Source organism: Budorcas taxicolor, chromosome 3 (genome assembly GCF_023091745.1).
Source record: "Budorcas taxicolor isolate Tak-1 chromosome 3, Takin1.1, whole genome shotgun sequence".
Classification (NCBI taxonomy): domain Eukaryota; kingdom Metazoa; phylum Chordata; class Mammalia; order Artiodactyla; family Bovidae; genus Budorcas; species Budorcas taxicolor.
Window position 1 is genome coordinate 25,741,787 of NC_068912.1, and position 22,961 is coordinate 25,764,747.

General features: G+C 39.6%; 1 protein-coding gene across 1 annotated transcript in view; it reads left to right on the forward strand.

Annotated features, from left to right (window-relative positions):
• The window catches only part of GDAP2 (ganglioside induced differentiation associated protein 2), a 55,089-nt gene that overhangs the window by 5,789 nt on the left and 26,339 nt on the right, over positions 1-22,961 (forward strand). The window contains exons 3-7 of the mRNA XM_052637605.1: positions 5,324-5,477; positions 5,885-5,973; positions 13,910-13,986; positions 17,374-17,533; positions 18,963-19,119. Of these exons, the coding sequence (XP_052493565.1) occupies positions 5,324-5,477; positions 5,885-5,973; positions 13,910-13,986; positions 17,374-17,533; positions 18,963-19,119 (637 nt within the window). The remainder of the gene's footprint in view (positions 1-5,323; positions 5,478-5,884; positions 5,974-13,909; positions 13,987-17,373; positions 17,534-18,962; positions 19,120-22,961) is intronic.

Consider the following 22,961-nt stretch of genomic DNA (forward strand, 5'->3'; position numbering starts at 1 on the left):
AAATTTAAGAAGACTGAAATCATGCAAAGAATCTTTCCTGACAACAGTGGTATGAAGCTGGAAATCAATAACAAAAGGAAAATGAAAAAAAATCTGAGGTATGTGGAAATTAAGTACCATACTTCTGAAAAACCATTTGATCAAAAGGGAAATCAGACAGCTATCTTGAGACAAGGAAAATAAAACATGCCAAACTTATGGGATGTAAAAAAATTTTTTAAACCCAATTATAAGAGAAATTTATAGCAATAAATGCCTACATTAAGAGAAGAGGAGAAGCTGAATGGTTCTATGAAGACCTACAAGACCTTTTAGAATTAACACCCCGAAAAGATGTCCTTTTCATTATAGGGGACTGGAATGCAAAAGTAGGAAGTCAACAGGCAAATTTGGCCTTGGAGTACAGAATGAAGCAGGGCAAAGGCTAATAGAGTTTTGCCAAGAAAACGCACTGGTCATAGCAAACACCTTCTTCCAGCAACACAAGAGAAGACTACACATGGACATCACCAGATGGTCAACACCGAAATCAGATATTCTTCGCAGCCGAAGTTGTAGAAGCTCTATACAGTCAGTAAAAACAAGACTGGGAGCTGACTGTGGTTCAGATCATGAACTCCTTATTGCCAAATTCAGTCCCTTGGACTGCAAAGAGATCCAACCAGTCCATCATAAAGGGGATCAGTCCTGGGTGTTCGTTGGAAGGACTGACGTTGAAGCTGAAACTCCAGTACTTTGGCCACCCGATGCAAAGAGCTGACTCATTTGAAAAGACCCTGATGCTGGGAAAGATTGAGGGCAGGAGAAGGGGGCAACAGGATAAGATGGCTGGATGGCATCACTGACTCAATGGACATGAGTTTGGGTAAACTCTAGGGGTTGGTAATGGACAGGGAGGCCTTGTGTGCTGTAGTTCATGGGGTCGCAAAGATTTGGACACAACTGAGCAACTGAACTGAAGAGAAGAGAACAATCTCAAACAGCCTAATTTTAAGCCTCAAGGAACTAGAAAAAAAGAAAAATCAATCTAAACCTATAATTATCAAAGGGGGAAGGAAACAAATATTAGAGCAGAAATAAAAATTAGAAAATAAACAGTTGAAAAAAAGCAATAAAGAGTTGACTTAAAGGAGAAATGTTTATCCAGACTAACCAAAGAAGGAAAAAGGACTCAAACAAAATTCTAAATGCAAGTGGAGATATTACAGCTAATACTATAGAAAGACAAAGGATTATAAGAGACTAGTATGAACAATTATTTGCCAACATATTGGATAAGCTAGAAAAAACATAACTTCCTAGTGAACATGCAATCTACCAAGACTAAACCATGATGCAATAGAAAATCTGAATGGACAAAAAGAGTAAGGAGTTTAAATCAGCAATCAAAACCTCCCAACAAAGATTACCCATGACCTGGTGGCTTCCCTGGTATATTATACCACACACACACACACACACACACACACACACACACACACACACACGAATTAATTTCAGTTCTTTTCAAACTCGGTCAAAAAGTTGAGGAGCGCATACTTCCAAACTTGTTCTACAAGGCCTGAAAACAAAGCCAGACAAGGAAACTACAAGAAAAGAAAAATACAGGCCTATATCCCTGATAAGTATAGATACAAAAACTCTCAACAAGATAGTAGCAAACCAAACACAGCAGCAATTTAATTATATCATCCTTTCAAGCGATGAAGAAAAAGCATTTGACAAAATTCAACACCTCTTTCATGATAAAAATTCTCAAAATATTTGATGTAGAGGAAACATACCTCAACATAGCCAGAACAGTTAGACAAGAAAATGAAACAAAAGGCAACCAAATCCAAAAGAAGTAAAATTGTTACTATAATATTTTTAATATCCACTCAAAGCCATCTATAGGTTCAGTACAATCCCTATCCAGACTCCCATGGTATTTTTCACAGAAATAGATAAAACAATTCTAAAATCTTACGGGACTACAAATGACTCCAAATAGCCAAAGAAATCTTAAGAAAGAAGAGCGAAGGTTGGGGCAACACACTTCCTGATTTCCCACTATTCTATAAAGCTGTAATAATAAAACCAGTAACATCACTTGCCTTTCTCTGATGTAGTCCTTCATTTTTGTGAGTAAATCCACTGTAAGATTTGTGGAAAAGCTGAAAGGGGGCAAAACTATTGAGATTTTACTTCTATCTTCAAACCTAATTGGTAGTTTGGGTGGAAATAAAATTCTAGGTTAGAAATTATTTTCCAGACTTGGAAGGCATTGCTCCATTGTTCTCTGTTTTCATTATTGCTCTTAAAAAATGTGATGTTATTATTCCGGATTCTTTGTATGTTACTGGTTTCTTTTCTGGAAACTTTTATGATCTCATCTTTAGTTCTGATGTTCTTTTACTGTAATTTAAGTGATGTGGTGTGGTCTAGTTTAATTATTCCATATGCTCTTTGAGTCTAGAAACTTACATCTTTCCATTATGGGAAATTTCTTATTTTATTTGTTTAATAATTTCCTTCCCTCTGTATTCTCTGTTCTGTCTTTGAAGAAACTTGACTGAATCTGTACCTCCTGTTTCATCCTCCAGGTTTTATATCTGTTACCTCTTGTCTTCCATCTGTTTATTTTCTGGTAGATTTCCTCAACTTTAGATTTAACTTGTCTATTGAACTTCTTAGGCCTGCTGTCATATTTTTCACTTAACTACAGCAATTAGATATAATTCTAATATAATTCTAGATATAATTCTAATATAATTCTAGATATATTCTTCTCTGAATATTTCTTTTTTTAAATATAACCTTCTGCTTTTGTTTCAGATGTACTATCTGAGATGTACTTATCTCTCCGAGAGCAGTAATTATGGTGATGGGAGTTTTTTTGCTCTCTTTCTAATTGTCCTTCCCAATATTATCTTTTTTTTTCCTGGCTATGCTGAGTCTTTGTCATGGTGTATGGGCTTTCTCTAGTCGTGGTGCAAGGGCTTCTTGTTGAGGCGCGTGGGCTCAGTAGTTGTGGCATGTGGGCATAGTTGCTCCACGGCACGTGGGATCTTAGTTCCCTGACCAGGGATCAATCACTCTCCCCTGCATTGGAAAGCAGATTCTTAACTACTGAACCACCAAGGAAGTCCCAACATTGTCTATTTTTTTTTTAGCATTTGTCCTCTGCCTTTTCCCTGCTCCATTTGTGAGAGGCTTAGTATGTCATGCGAAATACCAGGCTGGATGAATTACAAGCTGGAATCAAGATTGCTGGGAGAAATATCAACAACCTCAGATAGGCACATGGTACTCTACTGACAGAAAGAGAAGAGAAACTAAAAAGCCTCTTGATGAGGGTGAAAGAGGAGAGTGAAAAAGCTGTCTTGACTCTCAACATTAAAAAAACTAAGATCATGGCATCTGGTGCCATCACTTCATGGCAAATAGAGGAAGAGTGGAAACAATGACAGATTTCCTTTTCTTGGGCTCCAGAATCTCTGTGGATGATGACTGCAGCCATGAAATAAAAAGACATTTGCTCCTTGGAAGGAAAGCTATGCAGACCTGGTCAGCGTGTTAAAAAGCAGAGACATCACTTTACCAACAATGATCAGTGTATTCAGAGCTATGGTTTTTGCAGTAGCATTGTACAAGTGTGAGAGTTGGACCCTAAAGAAGGCTGAGCACCGAAGAATTGGTGCTTTTGAACTGTGGTGCTGGAGAAGACTCTTGAGAGTCCCTTGGACTGCAGGAAGATCAGACCAGTCCATCCTAATGGAAATCAGTCCTGAATATTCATTGGAAGGACTGATGCTTAAGTTGAAACTCCAATGCTTTGGCGACCTGATGCGAAGAGCCAACTCATTGGAAAAGACCCTGATGCTGGGAAAGTTGAAGGCAAAAGGAGAAGGGGACAGCAGAAGATGAGGTAGTTAGATAGCAACACCAATGTAATGGACATGGATTTGAGCAAACTCCAGGAGATAGTGGAAGACAGAGCAGCCTGGCTCGCTGCAGTCCATGGTGTCGTGAAGAGTTGGACACAGCTTAGTAACTGAACAACAGAAACAGTTCCTCACTTGGTGATCCTCAAATGTCAGCTTACCCTGCAGGGAAGAATTGAGAAGCTACTGGGAAGCTTTGTGTGCATAGGCTGCTGCTAAGTCGCTTCAGTTGTGTCCAACTCTGTGCGACCCCATGGACTGCAGCCCACCAGGCTCCTCCATCCATGGGATTTTCCAGGCAAGAGTACTGGAAAGAGTACTGGGGTGCCATTGCCTTCTCTGATGTGCATAGGCAGGGGTCATTAATTGCTTGGTGGATCTTGAAGCAGATGATGAGCAGGAACCCTGTTGTTTCACTGAGGAACCATCCCTAATTTATCAGAATCTGTAGGCCCTTCAGTTTGAGCCTCTTAGTTTCCTGAAAGAGAATCTTCCAGGGGTATAAGCATGAGTGTCTGTGTTCGAAGCCAGTTAGGAGCAGAGATCTGGAGCTATTACTCTTGAGTATAACACTTTAATGAAATCCCATCTTTTCAGCCGTGCCTGGGGTTCTGGAGTCCAGAAACTCTCTACTTCAGTATCTCCTGAGAATAACCTTCCTATTGTGGTGGTGGTAAAGAAATCATCACCTCGCTGTGCTGGCTGGGGGAGAGGTTGTTGCAGATTAAATGGTTCTATACAGACTTATAACTCAGACTCTTCTTAGTCGCACTTCACCTTATAATCTTTAGAAGTTCTTAGGACCTCCAATTCCTGAGCCTTTTTAGTGTTCTTCAGTAATAACAGCGATAATAATATTAATAGCTGATTTCTGAATTCACTTTGTGTATGTTAATAACTCATTTAATCCTGTGAAGTAAGTACTACTAGTGTCTCTCTTATATAGGAAATTGGAGGCCAAACCTTTGTCCAAAGTGTCATAGCAGGAACATGGTAGATTCAGAATTTGAATCAGACCAGTCTGTCTTCCCTCCAACACTACCTTGTCGAGCACACCGGTTTGCTTCATACTGGTCATCCCATTTCTGCAAGCAGTTAGGTTTCTCTGCTTTGCTTAATCAGTTGCTTCTAGTCCACTGACTTTATTCCTTCCAAACTGTTGATGGTGTTTTTTTCTGCTTCATGTTCTCTCCCACCCTCTTTGTCTCTGTTTTTATACCTATTGCTCTACTGTCATTTGGTGATTAGAGATGTTTGTGTTCAGTCCATATTTTTAACTGAAATTTCTCAAAGTTCTTAATACTTTCTCTGTTCCATGCATTGTTCTGTTGGTTCGTTGTTGTTCTTGTTGTTTTTCCTAACAACTCCATGACTTACATATTCTCCATTATTCCCAGGTTGCCGGACCGGTGAAGCAAAATTAACCAAAGGATTTAATCTAGCTGCCCGGTTCATCATTCATACGGTGGGACCTAAATACAAGAGCCGCTATCGCACTGCCGCTGAGAGTTCCCTGTACAGCTGCTACAGGAACGTACTCCAGCTGGCAAAGTACGCCTAACTCAGTTCCTAGATATAGCATGCCATATATTGTTAAAGGCCGTGTTTTCAAATGAAATCTAGCTTTGAAAGTCAAATTTTGAGGAATTTAGACAATTTAGGAGGACCCTGAAAGCAGAATTCATCATCTTCTCAAACTCGACAGAATGAAAGGAATGGATTTAGGCAACTTGAGAATTTAACCTGTTCACATTTCACTTAGTTCCCATTTTACTCAGAATGTATTTCCTCCAAATGGTGCGGTTAAGTTATATATTAATATAATTATTACATAGTGCAATTGGGTTAACTATGGCAGATTTGTTGAAGGGACAGGGAAGGAGAAATAAAGCTGCATTTTCTACTTAGTTATTCTGAAGGTTTGTAGTATAATTTTTGTGTTTTCTGTTTGATTGCAGAGAGCAGTCCATGTCTTCTGTTGGATTCTGTGTCATCAACTCTGCAAAACGGGGTTACCCTTTAGAGGATGCAACACACATAGCTCTTCGTAAGTAATGTTGGAGAAACTGTATAAATTAGCATAACATTTCCTAAGTAGGATGGGGGATGCTGTACATAAATTGAATTTAAAAAGAAAAGCTTTTTATCACTAGTTAAACAGTTATAGCTAAAGAAGGTTGTTGATTAACTGATCATGGCACCCTGGAAGGAAGTTTGTATTGACAGGTTGCAGAGCTCTCAGTTTACTTTCTAGGTTTGACATTTTAATCCATTTGAATAAAGGCTTAGAAAAGTTACCTATTAAATTTGAAAAATGATACCAAGCTGAGACACATTTGGTATTCAAATCATAGTTCAGAATAATCTTAGCAGATTGGAACAATGATGTCAAAACAGATTTTATAATATCAGATTGATATAGCACTTTGCAGTTTAAACAGTAGCTTTCACATGTGCTATTTAAATATAAAACCCTGCATTTAGGTTTTTAAAAGACTAGACTCAATCTTTATAAGTCAGAATGTCATATATGTTATGTGAAAATATGATACTCTAGGGAGTCCCTGATCTTACTGTCTTATACAGGTTCAGACCACATCTCGAGTTTTGTATATAGTTCTCCATGTCCTATCTCCTGAGACTGACAAATTGGAGGGCAAACAGTTTGAAACATTAGTGCTATTTCTCCTAAAGAAGAGCATGCTCTTAGCATGCATGGTACCCAGATATCTCAAGGAGTCTTATGTGGACTTATTCTATGTGACATTTTTAGAGCAGTAGTTCTGACCTTTTGGGAAGTCATCGTAAACTACAATGAGCACCTGATGAAAGAAAGCTGTGGACCCTTTCCCAGAGGAATGTACATACATAGGACATTTACATGCTCTTTCAGGAAGTTCACATATCCTTGTAAGATTGTAGGTAAGACGTTCAACTTTACAAGATAGGTCTAAGACCAACTGACAAGGAAGATTTGGTCCCACCTGAGATGGACTATCTGCAATAGAAATTCACTGTATTTTAAGTGAATTTTTTGTCATTTAGAATGTTCACGCTGAGGCTAAGTGATCATTTTATTTGGCAAGGATACTATACTAGATCATTTTCCAACCCCTTTCTATTTCGGAATTTAAAGATGGGAAGCTGGAAGTCTAATATTCACCAAAAAATTACAAAAGTGTGTGAATGTATGAAATTATTATTGCTATTACTAGGTTATATGTCTAGAATTTAGAGTGAGAGCATATTCAATCTTAAATGTATTTAATGATTAGTTATTTTGAAAATTAGAATTCTTCTTATGCAAGGATTTTATGTAAATTTATATATTTTATAGTTACAGCTTATATACATTATACTTACATTAACCTTCTTGAGGAGCAGAGATCTTTTCTTATCATCCGTGTATTTCTAGTACTTTACAAACGGTCCTTGCCGAAGAAATACGTATGTTAAAAAGGGATAAAGAAATTCCATTTTATTTCTTCCATCAACCCTGAGCTTTAAATAGTGTAGTATCTGTTTTACAAATAAAGAGGCTCAGAAATTTATCATGTTCTTAGAGTTATGCGGACTTGGAACATATAGCCAGGCCTTCTGACTCCCAAGTATAGTAACCTGTGTATTATACTACATAATTCATTATGCTTGAGTTAGGACTGCTTTGGTGGGAAACTACTATGTTATGGCTAGCCTACATGTATTCTGAGTGATCCCATACCAAAGCAAAGTTCCTGCCTCTGTATAATTCTTCCTGGCAAGGCTTTTAGCAGCTTTCAACTGTCTCTGGTTTCACTTAACCTGTGCCCCATATCTCATAGCTTGAGTTAGGCCTTTTGTGTCTCCATTTTTTAGTGAAATAATCCTATGGATTAGAATTTAAAGAGAGGCACCATTATTTTGTAGTAAAGGCTCTGAAAAACGACTTAAGACTACTGGTTTTTGGTCCCAGTTCTACTAATCTAATTCTAGCTCTGTGGCCCCCAGGAAAGTTACTTGATACAGTACCATAAAGGAGTCAGCTTTGAACAGTAATTGTAGAAATAGCAGATAAAGATAAAAAATAGGCATAAGGGATTTTGGTGAAACAATTTTCAGAAATTTAATTAGCACAAAGGAAATGTAAAGCTTTAAGATAAGCAGGTTAACTTGTATTTTAGAAGACCTACTTGACTTATTACACCTTAAATCTAATAGCAAAACTATACCATTTCATTAAAAAATATATACATACTCACAAACCCAACTGTGCCTTTGCCCATATGCTTTCTGAGTATCTGGGAAATAAATGGCCTTTAGGCTTTTATAGCATATACGGGCCAAAAACAAATCTAAGGATGTGACTCTTAAGTCCTTAGTTCTAAAAGCTGTCTCACTTATTAAACTATCATTGAAATTTATTTCATCTGAAGTCTAAGTAATATCTTCTTGACAGTTGTAGCAAGGCTCTTTATCTTTTTATTTTTCCTTAGTTCATGTGCAGTTTAGTTTTTCTCCAGAAGAAACCTTAAAGAACCATCTGCGTTTAGGTAAATTTATCAGGTTATTTACTCATTCAACAGAAGTCTGAGTGACTACTGTGTTCTAAGCTGTGCTGTGTGGTAGAGAATACAATGGTGAGAAAAAAAAGGCAATGATGTTGTCTTTACTGTGTTCCCAGGTTGGAAATTTTAATGTCCTACATGTCATTCTCACCCGTTGTGAATGGTGAAAGTGCAAGTCACTCAGTTGTGTCCGACTCTTTGCAACCCCATAAACTATATAGTATATGGAATTCTCCAGCCAGAGTACTTGAATAGGTAGCCTTTCCCTTCTCCAGGGGATCTTCCCAACCCAGGGATCGAACCCAGGTCCACCCATATTTCAGGCAGATTCTTTACCTGCTGAGCTACAAGGGAATCCCAAGAATGCTGGAGTAGGTAGCCTATCCCTTCTCTCGTGGATCTTCCTGACCCAGGAATGGAACCGGGGTCTCCCGTTGAACAGTTTTTACTAGAAGTTAGGCACATGGCATTCTGATTGGGTGTAGAGTACTAAAACCACGTAGCCATGATAGCACTCTTTTTTTTTTTCTCCTTGTTGCAGAATTACTTTTCCGAATGAACTCTGCTATTGAAAGAATTCAATTTGGTTACTAGTGAGTGTTGTATTTTGTCTTCCAAAGGAAATCTCACAGTTTTATGCTGGGAAACTATTGTGTGTAAACTTTAAAACTTGATGTCAAAGTGAATAGGATGGAAGAAATTCTTTTTTTAATTTTTTTTAAATTATTAAAGCAGAACAGAGGGAGAGATGAGAAATTTGTCACCTGATGGAGAATTAGGAAGCTTTGTTCAGTCCTTCAAAAAATGGGTCTTTTCTGTTAGGTTCTCGAGGTACATTAGTGAACAAGGCAGGCTGTACTACATCAATAACCGGAGCCATAAAATGTTCATTCAGTTATTAGTTATTTTTGAATGATTGCTTGCCATAGTCCTAAGGCGTGGTAGGCCTTAGTAATATTAATGTTAAATTTCCTTGACATTCAGAAAGCTCAGAGTCTAGCTATAAACTACTGTGAGAAGTTCGCACAAGGAGGGCTATTCAGACAATTATAGGGGTAACATAAGGAAGGATGGCGTTATCTACAAAGGAGATGGTCTTTGACTGGTAGTGAGAAATGAGCAGGCGTTCACTAAGAGAGGGTCATGGTGGATAAAGGGTATTCTAGTCAAAGGTGACCATGAACGCAGAGGTAGGGGAACATCACAGCAAGTGGCATATTCTGAGTCCAGCAAAGAAGCCAGTGGCTGAAGCATATGCTACAGTTGGGAATAGAACTAAGGGGTGGAGGTGGAAGGGTGGTTAGTGGTCAGTGTGGAGAGCCATGCTGGGGCCTTTGGACCTTAACCTATAAGCAGTGTGGAGCCATCAAAAATATTTAGCAAGGTGGGTAACATAAGATAACTTAGGGGCAACAGTGAATATGTAGGCTTGGAAAAGAGGAACAAGAAAGCAGTTGAGAGCTTGTTGCCAAAGTTTTTGTAAGCATTGAGAGCCTGAGAGCAGCTGGAAGAGAGCAGGAATGACTGTTAGAAATATTAGCAATAGAATATAAAGTGCATGGTAACCCATTGAGAGTACAGGGTGAAGGAAGAGGCAAGAAAATTCAGGATTCTAGCTTACGTGAAGGGCTGGATGTTGCTGTATAACTGAAATGAGGAGTGCAGTTAAGGAGTAGCAGTGTGGGGAGAAGTGGAAGTCAGTTCTGGACCTGTTATGACCAGGTTTGGACATGTTGAGTTGGAGGTCTCGGTGGGGAGTAGGGATTTCAGGGGTTTTTTGTTCATTAAACAGAGTATAGAGAACAAACATGGATACCAAGGAGGAAATAGTGGTGGGGGGGGGATATAAAGGGATGAATTGGGAAATTGGTATTGGCATATATACACCACTATGTATGAAGCAGGGCAAAGGCTAATAGTGTTCTGCCAAGAGAATGCACTGGTCATAGCAAACACCCTCTTCCAACAACACAAGAGAAGACTCTACACATGGACATCACCAGATGGTCGACACCGAAATCAGATTGATTATATTCTTTGCAGCCATAGATGGAGAAGCTCTATACAGTCAGCAAAAACAAGACCAGGAGATGACTGTGGCTTGGATCATGAAGTCCTTATTGCCAAATTCAGACTGAAATTGAAGAAAGTAGGGAAAACCACTAGACCATTCAGGTATGACCTAAATCAAATCTTTAATGATTATACAGTGGGAGTGAGAAATAGATTTAAGGGACTAGATCTGATAGACAGAGTGCCTGATGAACTATGGATGGAGGTTTGTGGCATTGTACAGGAGACAGGAATCAAGACCATCCCCAAGAAAAAGAAATGCAGAAAAGCAAAATGGCTGTCTGAGGAGGCCTTGCAAATAGCTGTGAAAAGACAGGAAGCAAAAAGCAAAGGAGAAAAGGAAAGATATTCCTATTTGAATGCAGAGTTCCAAAGACTAGCAAGGAGAGGTAAGAAAGCCTTCCTCAGTGATCAGTGCAAAGAAATAGAGGAAAACAATAGAATGGGAATGACTAGAGATCTCTTTAAGAAAATTAGAGATACCAAGGGAACATTTCATGCAAAGATGGGCTCAATAAAGGACAGAAATGGTATGGACCTAACAGAACCAGAAGATATTAAGAAGAGGTGGCAAGAATACACAGAAGAACTGTACAAAAAAGATCTTCACGACCCAGATAATCACGATGGTGTGATCACTCACCTAGAGCCAGACATCCTGGAATGTGAAGTCAAGTGGGCCTTAGAAAGCATCACTACGAACAAAGCTAGTGGAGGTGATAGAATTCCAGTTGAGCCATTTCAAATCCTGAAAAATGATGCTGTGAAAGTGCTGGACTCAATATGCCAACAAATTTGGAGAACTCAGCAGTGGCCACAGGACTGGAAAAGGTCAGTTTTCATTCCAATTCCAAAGAAAGGCAATGCCAAAGAATGCTCAATCTACCACACAATTGCACTCATCTCACATGCTAGTAAAGTAATGCTCAAAATTCTCTAAGCCAGGCTTCAGCAATATGTGAAGCGTGAACTTCCAGATGTTCAAGCTGGTTTTAGAAAAGGCAGAGGAACCAGAGATCAAATTGCTAACATCCGCTGGATCACGAGAAAGCAAGAGAGTTCCAGAAAAGCATCTATTTCTGCTTTATTGATTATGCCAAAGCCTTTGACTGTGTGGATCACAATAAACTGTGGAAAATTCTTCAAGAGATGGGAATACCAGAGCACCTTACCTGCCTCTTGAGAAACCTGTATACAGGTCAGGAAACAACAGTTAGAACTGGACATGGAACAACAGACTGGTTCCAAATAGGAAAAGGAGTACGTCAAGGCTGTATATTGTCACCCTGCTTATTTAACTTCTATGCAGAGTACATCATGAGAAACGCTGAGCTAGAGGAAGTACAAGCTCGAATCACGATTGCTGGGAGAAATATCAATAACTTCAGATATGCAGATGACACCACCCTTACGGCAGAAAGTGAAGAACTACAGAGCCTCTTGATGAAAGTGAAAGAGGAGAGTGAAAAAATTGGCTTAAAGCTCAACATTCAGAAAACGAAGATCATGGCATCTGGTCCCATCACTTCATGGCAGATAGATGGGGAAACGGTGGAAACAGTGTCAGACTATTTTTCTGGGCTCCAAAATCACTGCAGATGGCGATTGCCGCCATGAAATTAAAAGATGCTTACTCCTTGGAAGGACAGTTATGACCAACCTAGACAGCATATTCAAAAGCAGAGACATTACTTTATCAACAAAGGTCTGTCTAGTCAAGGCTATGGTTTTTCCAGTGGTCATGTATGGATGTGAGAGTTGGACTGTGAAGATAGCTGAGTGCCGAAGAATTGATGCTTTTGAACTGTGGTGTTGGAGAAGACTCTTGAGAGTCCCTTGGACTGCAAGGAGATCCAACCAGTCCATCCTAAAGGAGACCAATCCTGGGTGTTCTTTGGAAGGACTGATGTTGAGGCGGAAACTCCAATAATTTGGCCACCTGATGCAAGAGCTGTCTCACTGGAAAAGACCCTGATGCTGGGAAAGATTGAGGGCAGGAGGAGAACGGGAGGACAGAGGATGAGATGGCTGGATGGCATCATTGACTCAATGGACATGTGTTTGGGTGGACTCCAGGAGTTGGTGATGGACAGGGAGACCTGGCATGCTGCAGTTCATGGTGTCGCAAAGAGTCAGACACGACTGAGCGACTGAACTGAACTGATGTATGAAATAGATAACTAATGAGAACCTACTGTATAACACTGTACTCAGTGCTCTGTGGTAACCTAAATGAGAAGGAAACCAACAAAAGAAGGGATTTGTATATACATATGGCGGATTCAGTTTACTGTACAGCAGAAACTGACATCTGTGTAAAGCAACTATGCTCCAATTTAAAAAAGAAAGTATAAAAATTTGAGAGCCATCAGCATTTGGAGTACTATCTAACCATCAAATTAAGTGAGCTCAAGAAAATATATATATATATATAAAGAAAACAAAAAATGTGGAGGACCGAACCTGGAGAGGACAACATATTTAAAAGTTGGGATGTGAGCATGTAGAAAGAAATCGCTGGTAAGTTAAGGACTGAGAAAAGGCAACTCGGTCTCATTATTAACAAGTTTAGAGAAAGAATAGGATAGAAATGAAGGAAAAAATGATTCAGTTTTGGTTTGATAGAATATTGAGAGGACCACCTGATGCGAAGAGCCAACTCTTTAGAAAAGACCCTGATGCAGGGAAAGACTGAAGGCAAAGGAAAAGGGGGCAGCAGAGGATGAGATGGTTAGATAACATCACTGACCCAATGGACATGAGTTTGAGCAAGCTCTAGGAGATGGTGATGGACAGGGAGGCCTGGCGTGCTACAGTCCATGGGGTCTCAAAAGAGAGTCAGACATGTTTGAGCGACTGAACAGCAACAATGAAAAGGCTGAGTAGGGCATCTAATACTGTAACAGATGAATGGAAAGGCACTTTTGCTAGACCAGTCTGGTCAGAGAGAGAGGCCCCAGAGAACAGAAGGAATATACTGGATAAGGGAGAATTGTCTGGAGTCAACATCTTCTATGGCCAGCCACTGTTTACTGGCCATAAAGCAGTAAGTAAAACAAAACCCTTGCTGTTGTGTGGAGCTTTCCTTCTAATGGATGGGACGGGGACAGAGGGGGAGGATATCCAATAAACAGGAAGCGTCACAAAGCATCTAAAATAGTATCTGTGGAGGAAAGCAAAATCAAGGATGAGTTGTCAGATAGGGTGGCCTGGGCAGGCCTTACTGATAAGGTGTCATTGAGTACAGGCCTGAACGAGGGAGGAGTGATCCATTACAAAAATAAAACTTGGACTGATTTTTCTTCACACATAAGCAGTTTCTCCTTTATTATTATTTATTAATAATCTTTCTGTTATTTTCTTTAGGTACTGTAAGGAGATTCCTCGAAATTCATGGAGAGACTCTTGAAAAAGTAGTATTTGCTGTCTCTGAACTAGAAGAGGTATTTTGCTAATTATCTTGCATTGTTTTAAGTCTTATTTTTACTTGTGTTTGCCTTTGTGTCTTCATTATCTGTTAACTGAATTGCCAGCAGGCACATCCTCATTATCCGTACATATGTTTGGCAGTGGGGCTTACCATCGTTGCCATGAAAGACTATATTAGAGACTAAAAGCAAGTCAAGAAGAAGCATTTTGTTCATATTCTTCACTGGTGAATTGTTATCACATAGTGAAACCTTACAAGGCGGGGCTGCTCGGATTTACTCATATGTTAGCTCTCAAGACATCTCAAGGCATTACCTTATGACCTAAGCACTGGGCCCTTGGGCAACAGAGCTGGAAAACAACCTCTGCTGGAAAAACCGTGGTGTCTACCTGACCTGGAAACAGGTGACAGCTTAGTCTAGTGGCGAGTATTGCGTCAGTTGTGAGGTTTATGTTTCGTTGTATGTGGTGAGGTTCATTATATTTCAACTTAATTTAGAGCCATTTTAGGAAATAAGCTCTTTTTAAAATCTTCTTAGCTTTGTTCAGCTGTAGTGTTCTCTGTCCCATTCAGCTTGTATTATTTCTGAATTTTGTGTCCTTGGGCAAGTTATTTAACCTCTCTGTGCTTGGATAAAATATGAATACTGACAGTACTTATATCACAGGAGTTTTGTAATTAATGAATTAGTACATGTGAAATATCTATTCAGAGTATATATAGGTACATATAGGAGATATAAACCATCTTGAATTTGCTGAAGACAGACACATGTACCATGTTTGCTGTGTCTCTTCCTATTTTACCTGGTTTACCTATTCATTCATTCTCTCAGTGACCTTTTATTGAATGTCTGGCATACATCAGGTTTACTCCACTGGGTTCTGGGACTACACCAGAATGAGTCACAGTCGTTATCCCCAAGGAACCCACCGTCTGTTGGTGAGGACAGAAAAGTCAGAAAAGTTATGATAATTGTGATAAGTGCACTAGTGGAAGCATGGGAAGGATAGGGGCACACAGCTCCAGTCTGGCGTGGGGTTAGGAAATACTTCCTGTAGGAAGTGATATGTGAGTTGAAATCATTGTAAAAGATAACTATGATTTTCCAGAGGAAGGGCAAATCATGGTAGTCATACAAGCATAAGTACAAGCACACATGTAAGAAATAGCAGAAAGAGTGTAGTGTATTGCATAAAATGTGAGGCTGCTGCTGCTAAGTCGCTTCTGTCATGTCCGAGTTTGTGCAACCCCATAGACGGCAGCCCACCAGGCTCCTCCATCACTGGGATTCTCCAGGCAAGAACACGAGTGGGTTGCCATTTCCTGCTCCAGTGCATGAAAGTGAAAAGTGAAAGTGGAGTCACTCAGTCGTGTTGGACTCTGGACAACCCCATGGACTGTAGCCTACCAGGCTCCTCCATCCATGGGATTTTCCAGGCAAGAGTACTAGAATGGGTTGCCATTTCCTTCTCTAAAATGTGAGGCTAGGAGTGGCAAAATGACAATCTGGCCGTTCCTCGGAAAGTTAAACAGAGATTCTACTCTTAGGTACATGCAGAATAAAATTGAAAACATAAGTAAGTATTAGTTGCTCAGTCATGTCCCAATCTTTGCGACCCAATGGACTTTCACCTGCCAGGCTCCGCTGTCCATGGGAATTCACAGGCAAGAATACAGGAGTGGTTCACCATTTCCTTCTCCAGGGGATCTTCCCCACTCAAGGATTGAACCTGTGTCTCCCCACATTGCAGGCAGTGTTTACTGTCTGAGCCACCAGGGAAGCCCATTGGAAACATATGTCTACACAAAAACTTGCACACAAATATTCATATCAGCAATATTCATGGTAACCAAAAAGTGAAAACGACCTAAATGTCGTTCATGGATAGGTGGGTGTGGTATACACAAACAGTGGGATGTCACTAGCCTATTAAAAAGTATGGAGTGATGGCATATCCTGTCGCATGGGTGAACCTTAGAAACGTGTGCCGCATGAAAGAGACTGGACTCAAAAAACCACGTACCATATTCCATTTTAATAGAATGCGTATTCTGAAATAGGCAAAGCCACACAACAGAAAGGTTAGTGATTGCCAGGGGCTGGGGGAGGAAGGGATGGAGAATGACCTAGCTAATGAATTTAGATTTCCTCTTTGAGATGATGAAATGTTCTGTAATTAATTGTGATGATTCCACAACTTCATGAATATACTAAAGCCCAGTGAATCGTATACTTTAAAATGTGAATTTTATGATATGTGAATACAAAGGTGGTGTCTCCAATCTTCTTTTTTTTTTTTGATTATTTTTTTAAATTGAGGTACAATTTTTTTTAACTGACTTACAATCCAGTCTTCTCATATGCCTCATGAAATGAAAGTGAAAGGCGCTCAGTCATGTCCGACTCTTTGGGACCCCATACACTACACAGTCCGTGGAATTCTCCAGGCCAGAGTACTAGAGTGGGTAGCCTTTCGCTTCTCCAGGGGATCTTCCCCACCCAGGTATTGAACCTAGGTCTCCCGTATTGCAGGCAGATTCTTTACCAGCTGAGCCTGTATGCCTCATATGTATATTCATATGCATGAAAGATTATGCAGTGTCGTGGGTGACACAGTAAGGAGACTGACGGATAATGATTTCTTCAGTGATTTCACTGTCCTTCTAGGCAGTTCCATCATTATTTTGGTTTCTTAGTATTCTGTTTTAGTTTGTTATAGTTGGTAGTAATTGATGAGAAACGATAAAATGACTCTAGGATGATGAAAAAAAGCAAAATGCTTCTAGACTGAGGAAAAATAAGAGCACTAAGTATCCATAATATATCGTGGATTTAGAATGAGTCCAGTGGGCCAACCTATATGGAAATTATAAGATACAGTGAATTTTATTCTAATTTTTTTAAAGTAAGATATCTCTTTGTTGTTTGGGAAACCTCTAAGAAAGAATAAAAGTCAGGAAATAGCAATCTTTTCAGAGAGAACGGTTTAAAAACAAAACTGTCAAAAATTAAATCTAGGTCACATGGACCCTGATGGCACACTGAGGATTAAGGAAGTAGCGTCGGTGTCTGAGCTGAATCTTGAAAGACAAATATCATTAGTGAGGTGAAGAAGGGGTTGGGGATGGGGGTCACAGGACATATCCATTCCAGGTTCAGTGACCTGGAGCTGTCAGGATCAGGACTCATGGGTCTTCTTGAGTGACTAACGAATCCTGGTCTTTGACACAGAAACTGACTGAGGGGCCCAGGCAGCATCCAGTCTGAGCTTAGGCGTGGTACGGTCTTCATTCGTGACGGAGGCTGTCTTCACAGTCTGTGGAGTGGCGTGAGCGCTGCTGATGCCTGTTTCATCATCCGGTGTTTTTCACAGAACGTTTGGCTTTTCTTACACAGGCTACTTACCAAAAGCTGCTACCTCTGTACTTCCCAAGGTCACTGAAGGAGGAGAGCCGTTCGTTGCCGTACCTACCTGCAGATATTGGCAATGCAGAAGGGGAGCCTGTGGTACCTGAACGGCAGATTAGAATAAGTGAAAAACCTGGTGCCCCAGAGGGTGAGTTCTCTCCTTTTCTTAACTTCCCTCTTCAGGAAGCAGAGGCTCTGATAAACATCAGCCACCAAAGACGTAGCAAGTTCAGCCTGTTCTTTAGGAAGCTTTTAGTGTGACACTAAGATCAAAACCAACATAAGTGTTTTTAGAGTCTTATTCTTGTTAAGATTTACTCTTTAAATTATATATATGATGTGAAGTCTGTGTTAGGCAGTAGAGATTCAGAGGTGAGTATGACAACATTTGTACCCTTGTGAAGTTTATGGTTTCACACAGGACACTGTTGAGGAAACAGTATATTATCGTTAAAATTTTCAGCAGATTCAACTATGTCCTCTGAAAGCCATCCCTAAAACAAGAATGCTGTAACCATATGTTTTGCTTCTTTAGGCTGCATGCCAATGTAGATTGACGTGATAGTAGAGCAGGGCAGGATGGGAGCCCCTCTGAGCTGTTCTGTGTGACAGCTTGCACTGATCTTCATGGATGTATGTTCAAGATCATAGTTGGAGACATGCCTCACAAGCTTCCTTGCTGGGGCCCGATCTCAAAATTAAGCAATTTAAGGATTACTCTGAGATTTCCACTGTGAACACTTTTAAATGCGCATCAAGTTAAAATCTATTGAAGGCTACTCATCTCTTTTTTGTTACCAGTGTACAGATTTAAATCAAATGGAAGGAATAATAACAGGTTTAGCATCAAAAAATGTCTGGTAACCAAGCTTTGCTGGAGGAGTACTTTAGGGAGCCTCCAGTAGAGTACAGGCTTGAAGTATGCCCAGCGTCATTCAGAAATCCTCAGAATTGTGACTGCCATGGTAGAATACCATTTTTCTTAAATGCACAAAATGCATTTTGTGTGGCAGCGGGCAGTGAAGAGCAAAACCAGCTGAGGTGGCAGTGCTGGGTGGTCATTAGCCGCAAGGTTCCCTCTGTCCACCATCCTCAAACACTGCTTGACTTCCACCTGTATCTCAAAAAACCTTGTTACCTCATAGGCTGTAGTTTTCATAAATATTTTCAGGTAGAACATTGAATCTGTTAAAGAAGATGTAAAATCAGCTTGAGGGATTGAAAGAAGATTCATTTAGTGGTATTTTTTAATAAAAGCAAACTCTGAAAATCTTGCCTATCACCCTTTGAGGAACAGTGGTACAAATGTGAAGAAGTCCCACCTGGACAGCTCAGATAGTGGCATTGCCTTGGGACGCGTGCCATGGTCCAAGGATTCTGTTTGTTTGCTTTTCTTTCTTGAAAAAAAAAACTGTTTTGTCTTGGTTTCCGCCCCCTGCCCCCCCAAAAAAAGATCTGGTGAGGCAGTGGGGAACATATTAAGAGGTGATCCATTCCCAAAGGATTGGCTGCTAGCAAAACATATAATGATCATATGGATAAATAGCCATAAGCTATTGATAGCTGTTTTATTACAGATAACCAGGAAGAAGAGGATGAAGGCTTGGGAGTTGATCTCTCTTTCATTGGCTCTCATGCTTTTGCCCGAATGGAAGGAGATATTGACAAGCAAAGAAGACTGATCCTTCAAGGGCAGTTATCAGAGGCAGCTCTGCAGAAGCAGCATCAGAGAAAGTAAGACAAACCCTTTGGACAGACAGACACATAGGGACTAGAGAAACAAGATAGGGGCTACCTCTACTAAATGGTCTACATATAATGTGGTCTCATTTATTCTTCTTGACAACCCAGTAAGGAAGATACTGTCCCCACTGAGTAGATGCAGAAATTCAAAGTTAATTTGTCACAGTTAATATGTTGTGATGAAGGCAGTATTCAGATGCACCTCTGATTTCAGAGCTTCTACACGTTCTATTGCAGTTGTAGTACCTCTATAAAATTAGATTATGTTCTAACAGCAGAAAGTAGGGAAAAGGGGAAGCCGAATTACAAAGTTTTTACATAACATTACTATATTTGTAATTAAAGCATACTCTATGGTTGTCTTATTAATGGTTAAAGAGCTTTATTTCCCCCTGATTTATCCGAAGGACTTTGTAAAGTCATTCCATTTTTTTTTAGGTGTTTTCTAAAACAATTCTGAATAAACCCATTTTGAAACATAAAGAAAAGCAGCTTTGTTATTTCTGGTAAGTTTGTCCAAGTACTAACAGATTATCCTTGGAAAACTAGCTGCTTTTCAAAAAATTTTAAAGGAAAGGAAAAATCATAAACCATAATTGGTTAATATTCACTATGTTTTAGGGTTGATTGAGAGGGTAACATCTCTTAGGGTTGTTGTGAGTGTTAAATAAGATAGTGTAATGGACTTAGCACAGTACCTGGTAATTCTAACAAGCTCTTAAAATTGGCCGCTGCTGTTCTCTTTAATACTGAGCAAATTTTGACCTATTATATACCTTTGAGCTTGGGTATTTGCCACCCCTTTTGACTGGATTACTCCTGTCCTTCAATTCATTCTCCAGGTTTCAGCTCAGACTTGATTGCCTCCAGAAACTTAGCTCCCTGGAGATAAGTTGGAATAGATGGAACAGAAGTCTGTCTCCCCCATATACTTTTTTCTTTACACCCTATATTTAACCAACCAAAGCATAGCCTAGCATTTATTACACTATACTGTAATGATGTACGGTCGTCAGTCTGCATATATAAAGTGGAAGTTGTACTAGATAATCTCCGAGTCCCTGACAGAATTAGAATTTTGTTTTTCCTGAGTTCCTGCTCTTCCCTTTATTATTTTCATAAAGAAAAGCAAATTAACCACTAGAGGGCATCAATAAACAGCTTTTCCAAAGGCACACACCATCAAATGATAGCTTCAGTGGTTTCTGAACTTGACCATGCGTAAGAATCATCTGGCAAACATTTTTCTTTAAATACAGTGACTGGGCTCTGCCTTACATGTCTGAGACTTTGGCCTTTGTATATATTTTGAAACTTTCATATTATGATTCATGCACTGCTAGATTTGGATACCTTTGTTTGGACTAGAGCTGTAGTTCTCAAACTGTTTGGTCTCAGGTCTGCTCTGCATGCTTAAAAATTATTGAGGACCCCAAAGAGCTTTTATCTTTACAGCTTGTACCCATTGGTATTTATTATATGATAAATTACTTGTTCGGCCTTCCCTCGTTGCTCAGTGATAAAGAATCCACCTGCCAATGCAGGAGATGTGGGTTCAGTCCCTAGGTCAAGAAGATCCTTTGGAGAAGGAAATGGCAACCCACTCCAGTATTCTTGCCTCAGAAATCCCATAGACAGAGAGGAACCTAGCAGGCTGTAGTCCATGGGGTTTCAAAGAGTCAGACAGAACTTAGCAACTAAATGATAACAACAGAATTATTTGTTAATTCATTTGAAAAATAACCCATTATGTTTTTATGAAAGAAATAACTTTTTTAAGTTAGTAAGAAATGCATCGTTTTACATTTTTGCAAATATTTTAATGTTTGATTTAATAGAAAACAGCTGGATTCTAATATCAGCATTCAGACTGTTGCAATATGTTGTTTTGTGTGAAGTACATGAAGAAAATCTGACCTCACTAGATACATAATTGGAAAAAGGAGTATTTTACTAGCCTTTTAAAATAGAGATATTCTTTGATATTATACCATAACTCAATAAATGGTACTTTAATAATGTTTAGTTGTAATATGGAATCTCAGATTATATCTATGAATTTTTGTATTGTTATATTCGAATGTGTTGTTTTATCCTGCACTTTGAGTAGATTTTGCAATAGGAGTTTATAGCATGAATTTATAACATGGTGCTTTGGCCTTTTGGAAAGTATTGACTCACTGAATTAATCAGTTGTTCCAAATATTGACACATTACATTACACAATATCAAAATACTGTATTTGTTGGTATCATCACTGCTCTCATCAGAAAAGTCCTCAAATGTTAGGAGTGGTTACCTTCTGGTGATGGATACAAATTTGCCAACATTTTTAATATATATATATATAAAAGTTCAAGTTTTATCACTGGTAACAAATACTGTTGGTTGTTTTTCTCGATATGACAGGGTCACTTTATTCATTTTTTGAGAAAATATCTGCCAAATACTCATAGTGAATAATCACAGTTTGCCAGTCATTCAGTTCAGTTCAGTCACTCAGTCATGTCCGACTCTTTGCGACCCCATGAATCGCAGCACACCAGGCCTCCCTGTCCATCACCAACTCCCAGAGTTTACTCAGACTCAGGTCCATCGAGTCAATGATGCCATCCAGCCATCTCATCCTCTGTCGTACCCCCTTCTCCTTCTGCCCCCAATCCCTACCAGCATCAGGGTCTTTTCCAATGAGTCAACTCTTCGCATGAGGTGGCCAAAGTACTGGAGTTTCAGCTTCAGCATCATTCCCTCCAAAGAAATCCCAGGGCTGATCTCCTTCAGAATGGACTGGTTGGATCTCCTTGCAGTCCAAGGGACTCTCAAGAGTCTTCTCCAACACCATAGTTCAAAAGCATCAATTCTTCGGCACTCAGCTTTCTTCACAGTCCAACTCTCACATCCATACATGACCACTGGAAAAACCATAGCCTTGACTAGACAGACCTTTGTTGCCAGTCATTAGTTGAAGAAAAACAGTGTTTCATGAAAAAAAGCAACTAGTTCAGTTAGCAGGTCAGACACTTAGTTCTTTACTTCAGGACAGCCTTAGGCTTCAGTCTGCAGAAATGCTTTGTGTGTTCTGCCTGTTTTGTGACACATTAATATTAAAAAGATGTATTCCCAAGGGTTGATGTAATAAAATTAATAATTTTTCTTCCTCATAAAAGACATTCTTAAATGAAACTGGCTTTTTTTTCCCCCTTAGTCTTTTGACAGTTAAGAACACAATGACTACTATGATCTGGTGCTTCCACCTGGATTCATGCTAACGCAGCAGTTTCTTTTGTACCATCCGTGCAGATGTCAACACAGTAAAAAAAAAAAGATGTTTTGGTTTTGTTATGAAGATAGTTTTCAGACTGTGGACCACACTTTGAGAACCACTGGTCTGGGTCTCCTAGCAGTACTTTATAGTTGAAAGGAGTTTTGGTAATTACCTGATGTGGTTTTCTGAAATGTAGTATAGCATTAGAATCAACCAGGGGTACTTTCTAAAATTTCATAGGCCCCACACCAAACTTCTTGAATCAGAACCTCTGTGGGGAGAGCTCAGGGTCCATCCTTCTAAGGTTTCTTAAATGATTTCTTAGACTATTTTGTGCCTGATCTGGTCCGGCCCCTTTAACTTATAGAAGGGTAAATTGACCACCAAGAGTGAATTGACCATAGTTACAACTAATTGAGGATGAGCTACACTGAAGCTTATCTCCCTTCTCTGCTACCATCTCCAGCCGTCTACAAAGACCCGATTCAGAGAAGCTGGGAAAGGACCAGACACGTTCTGTATGCATGTGCAGAGAATTACATTGTTATCACCTTTCTCAAATCAATTA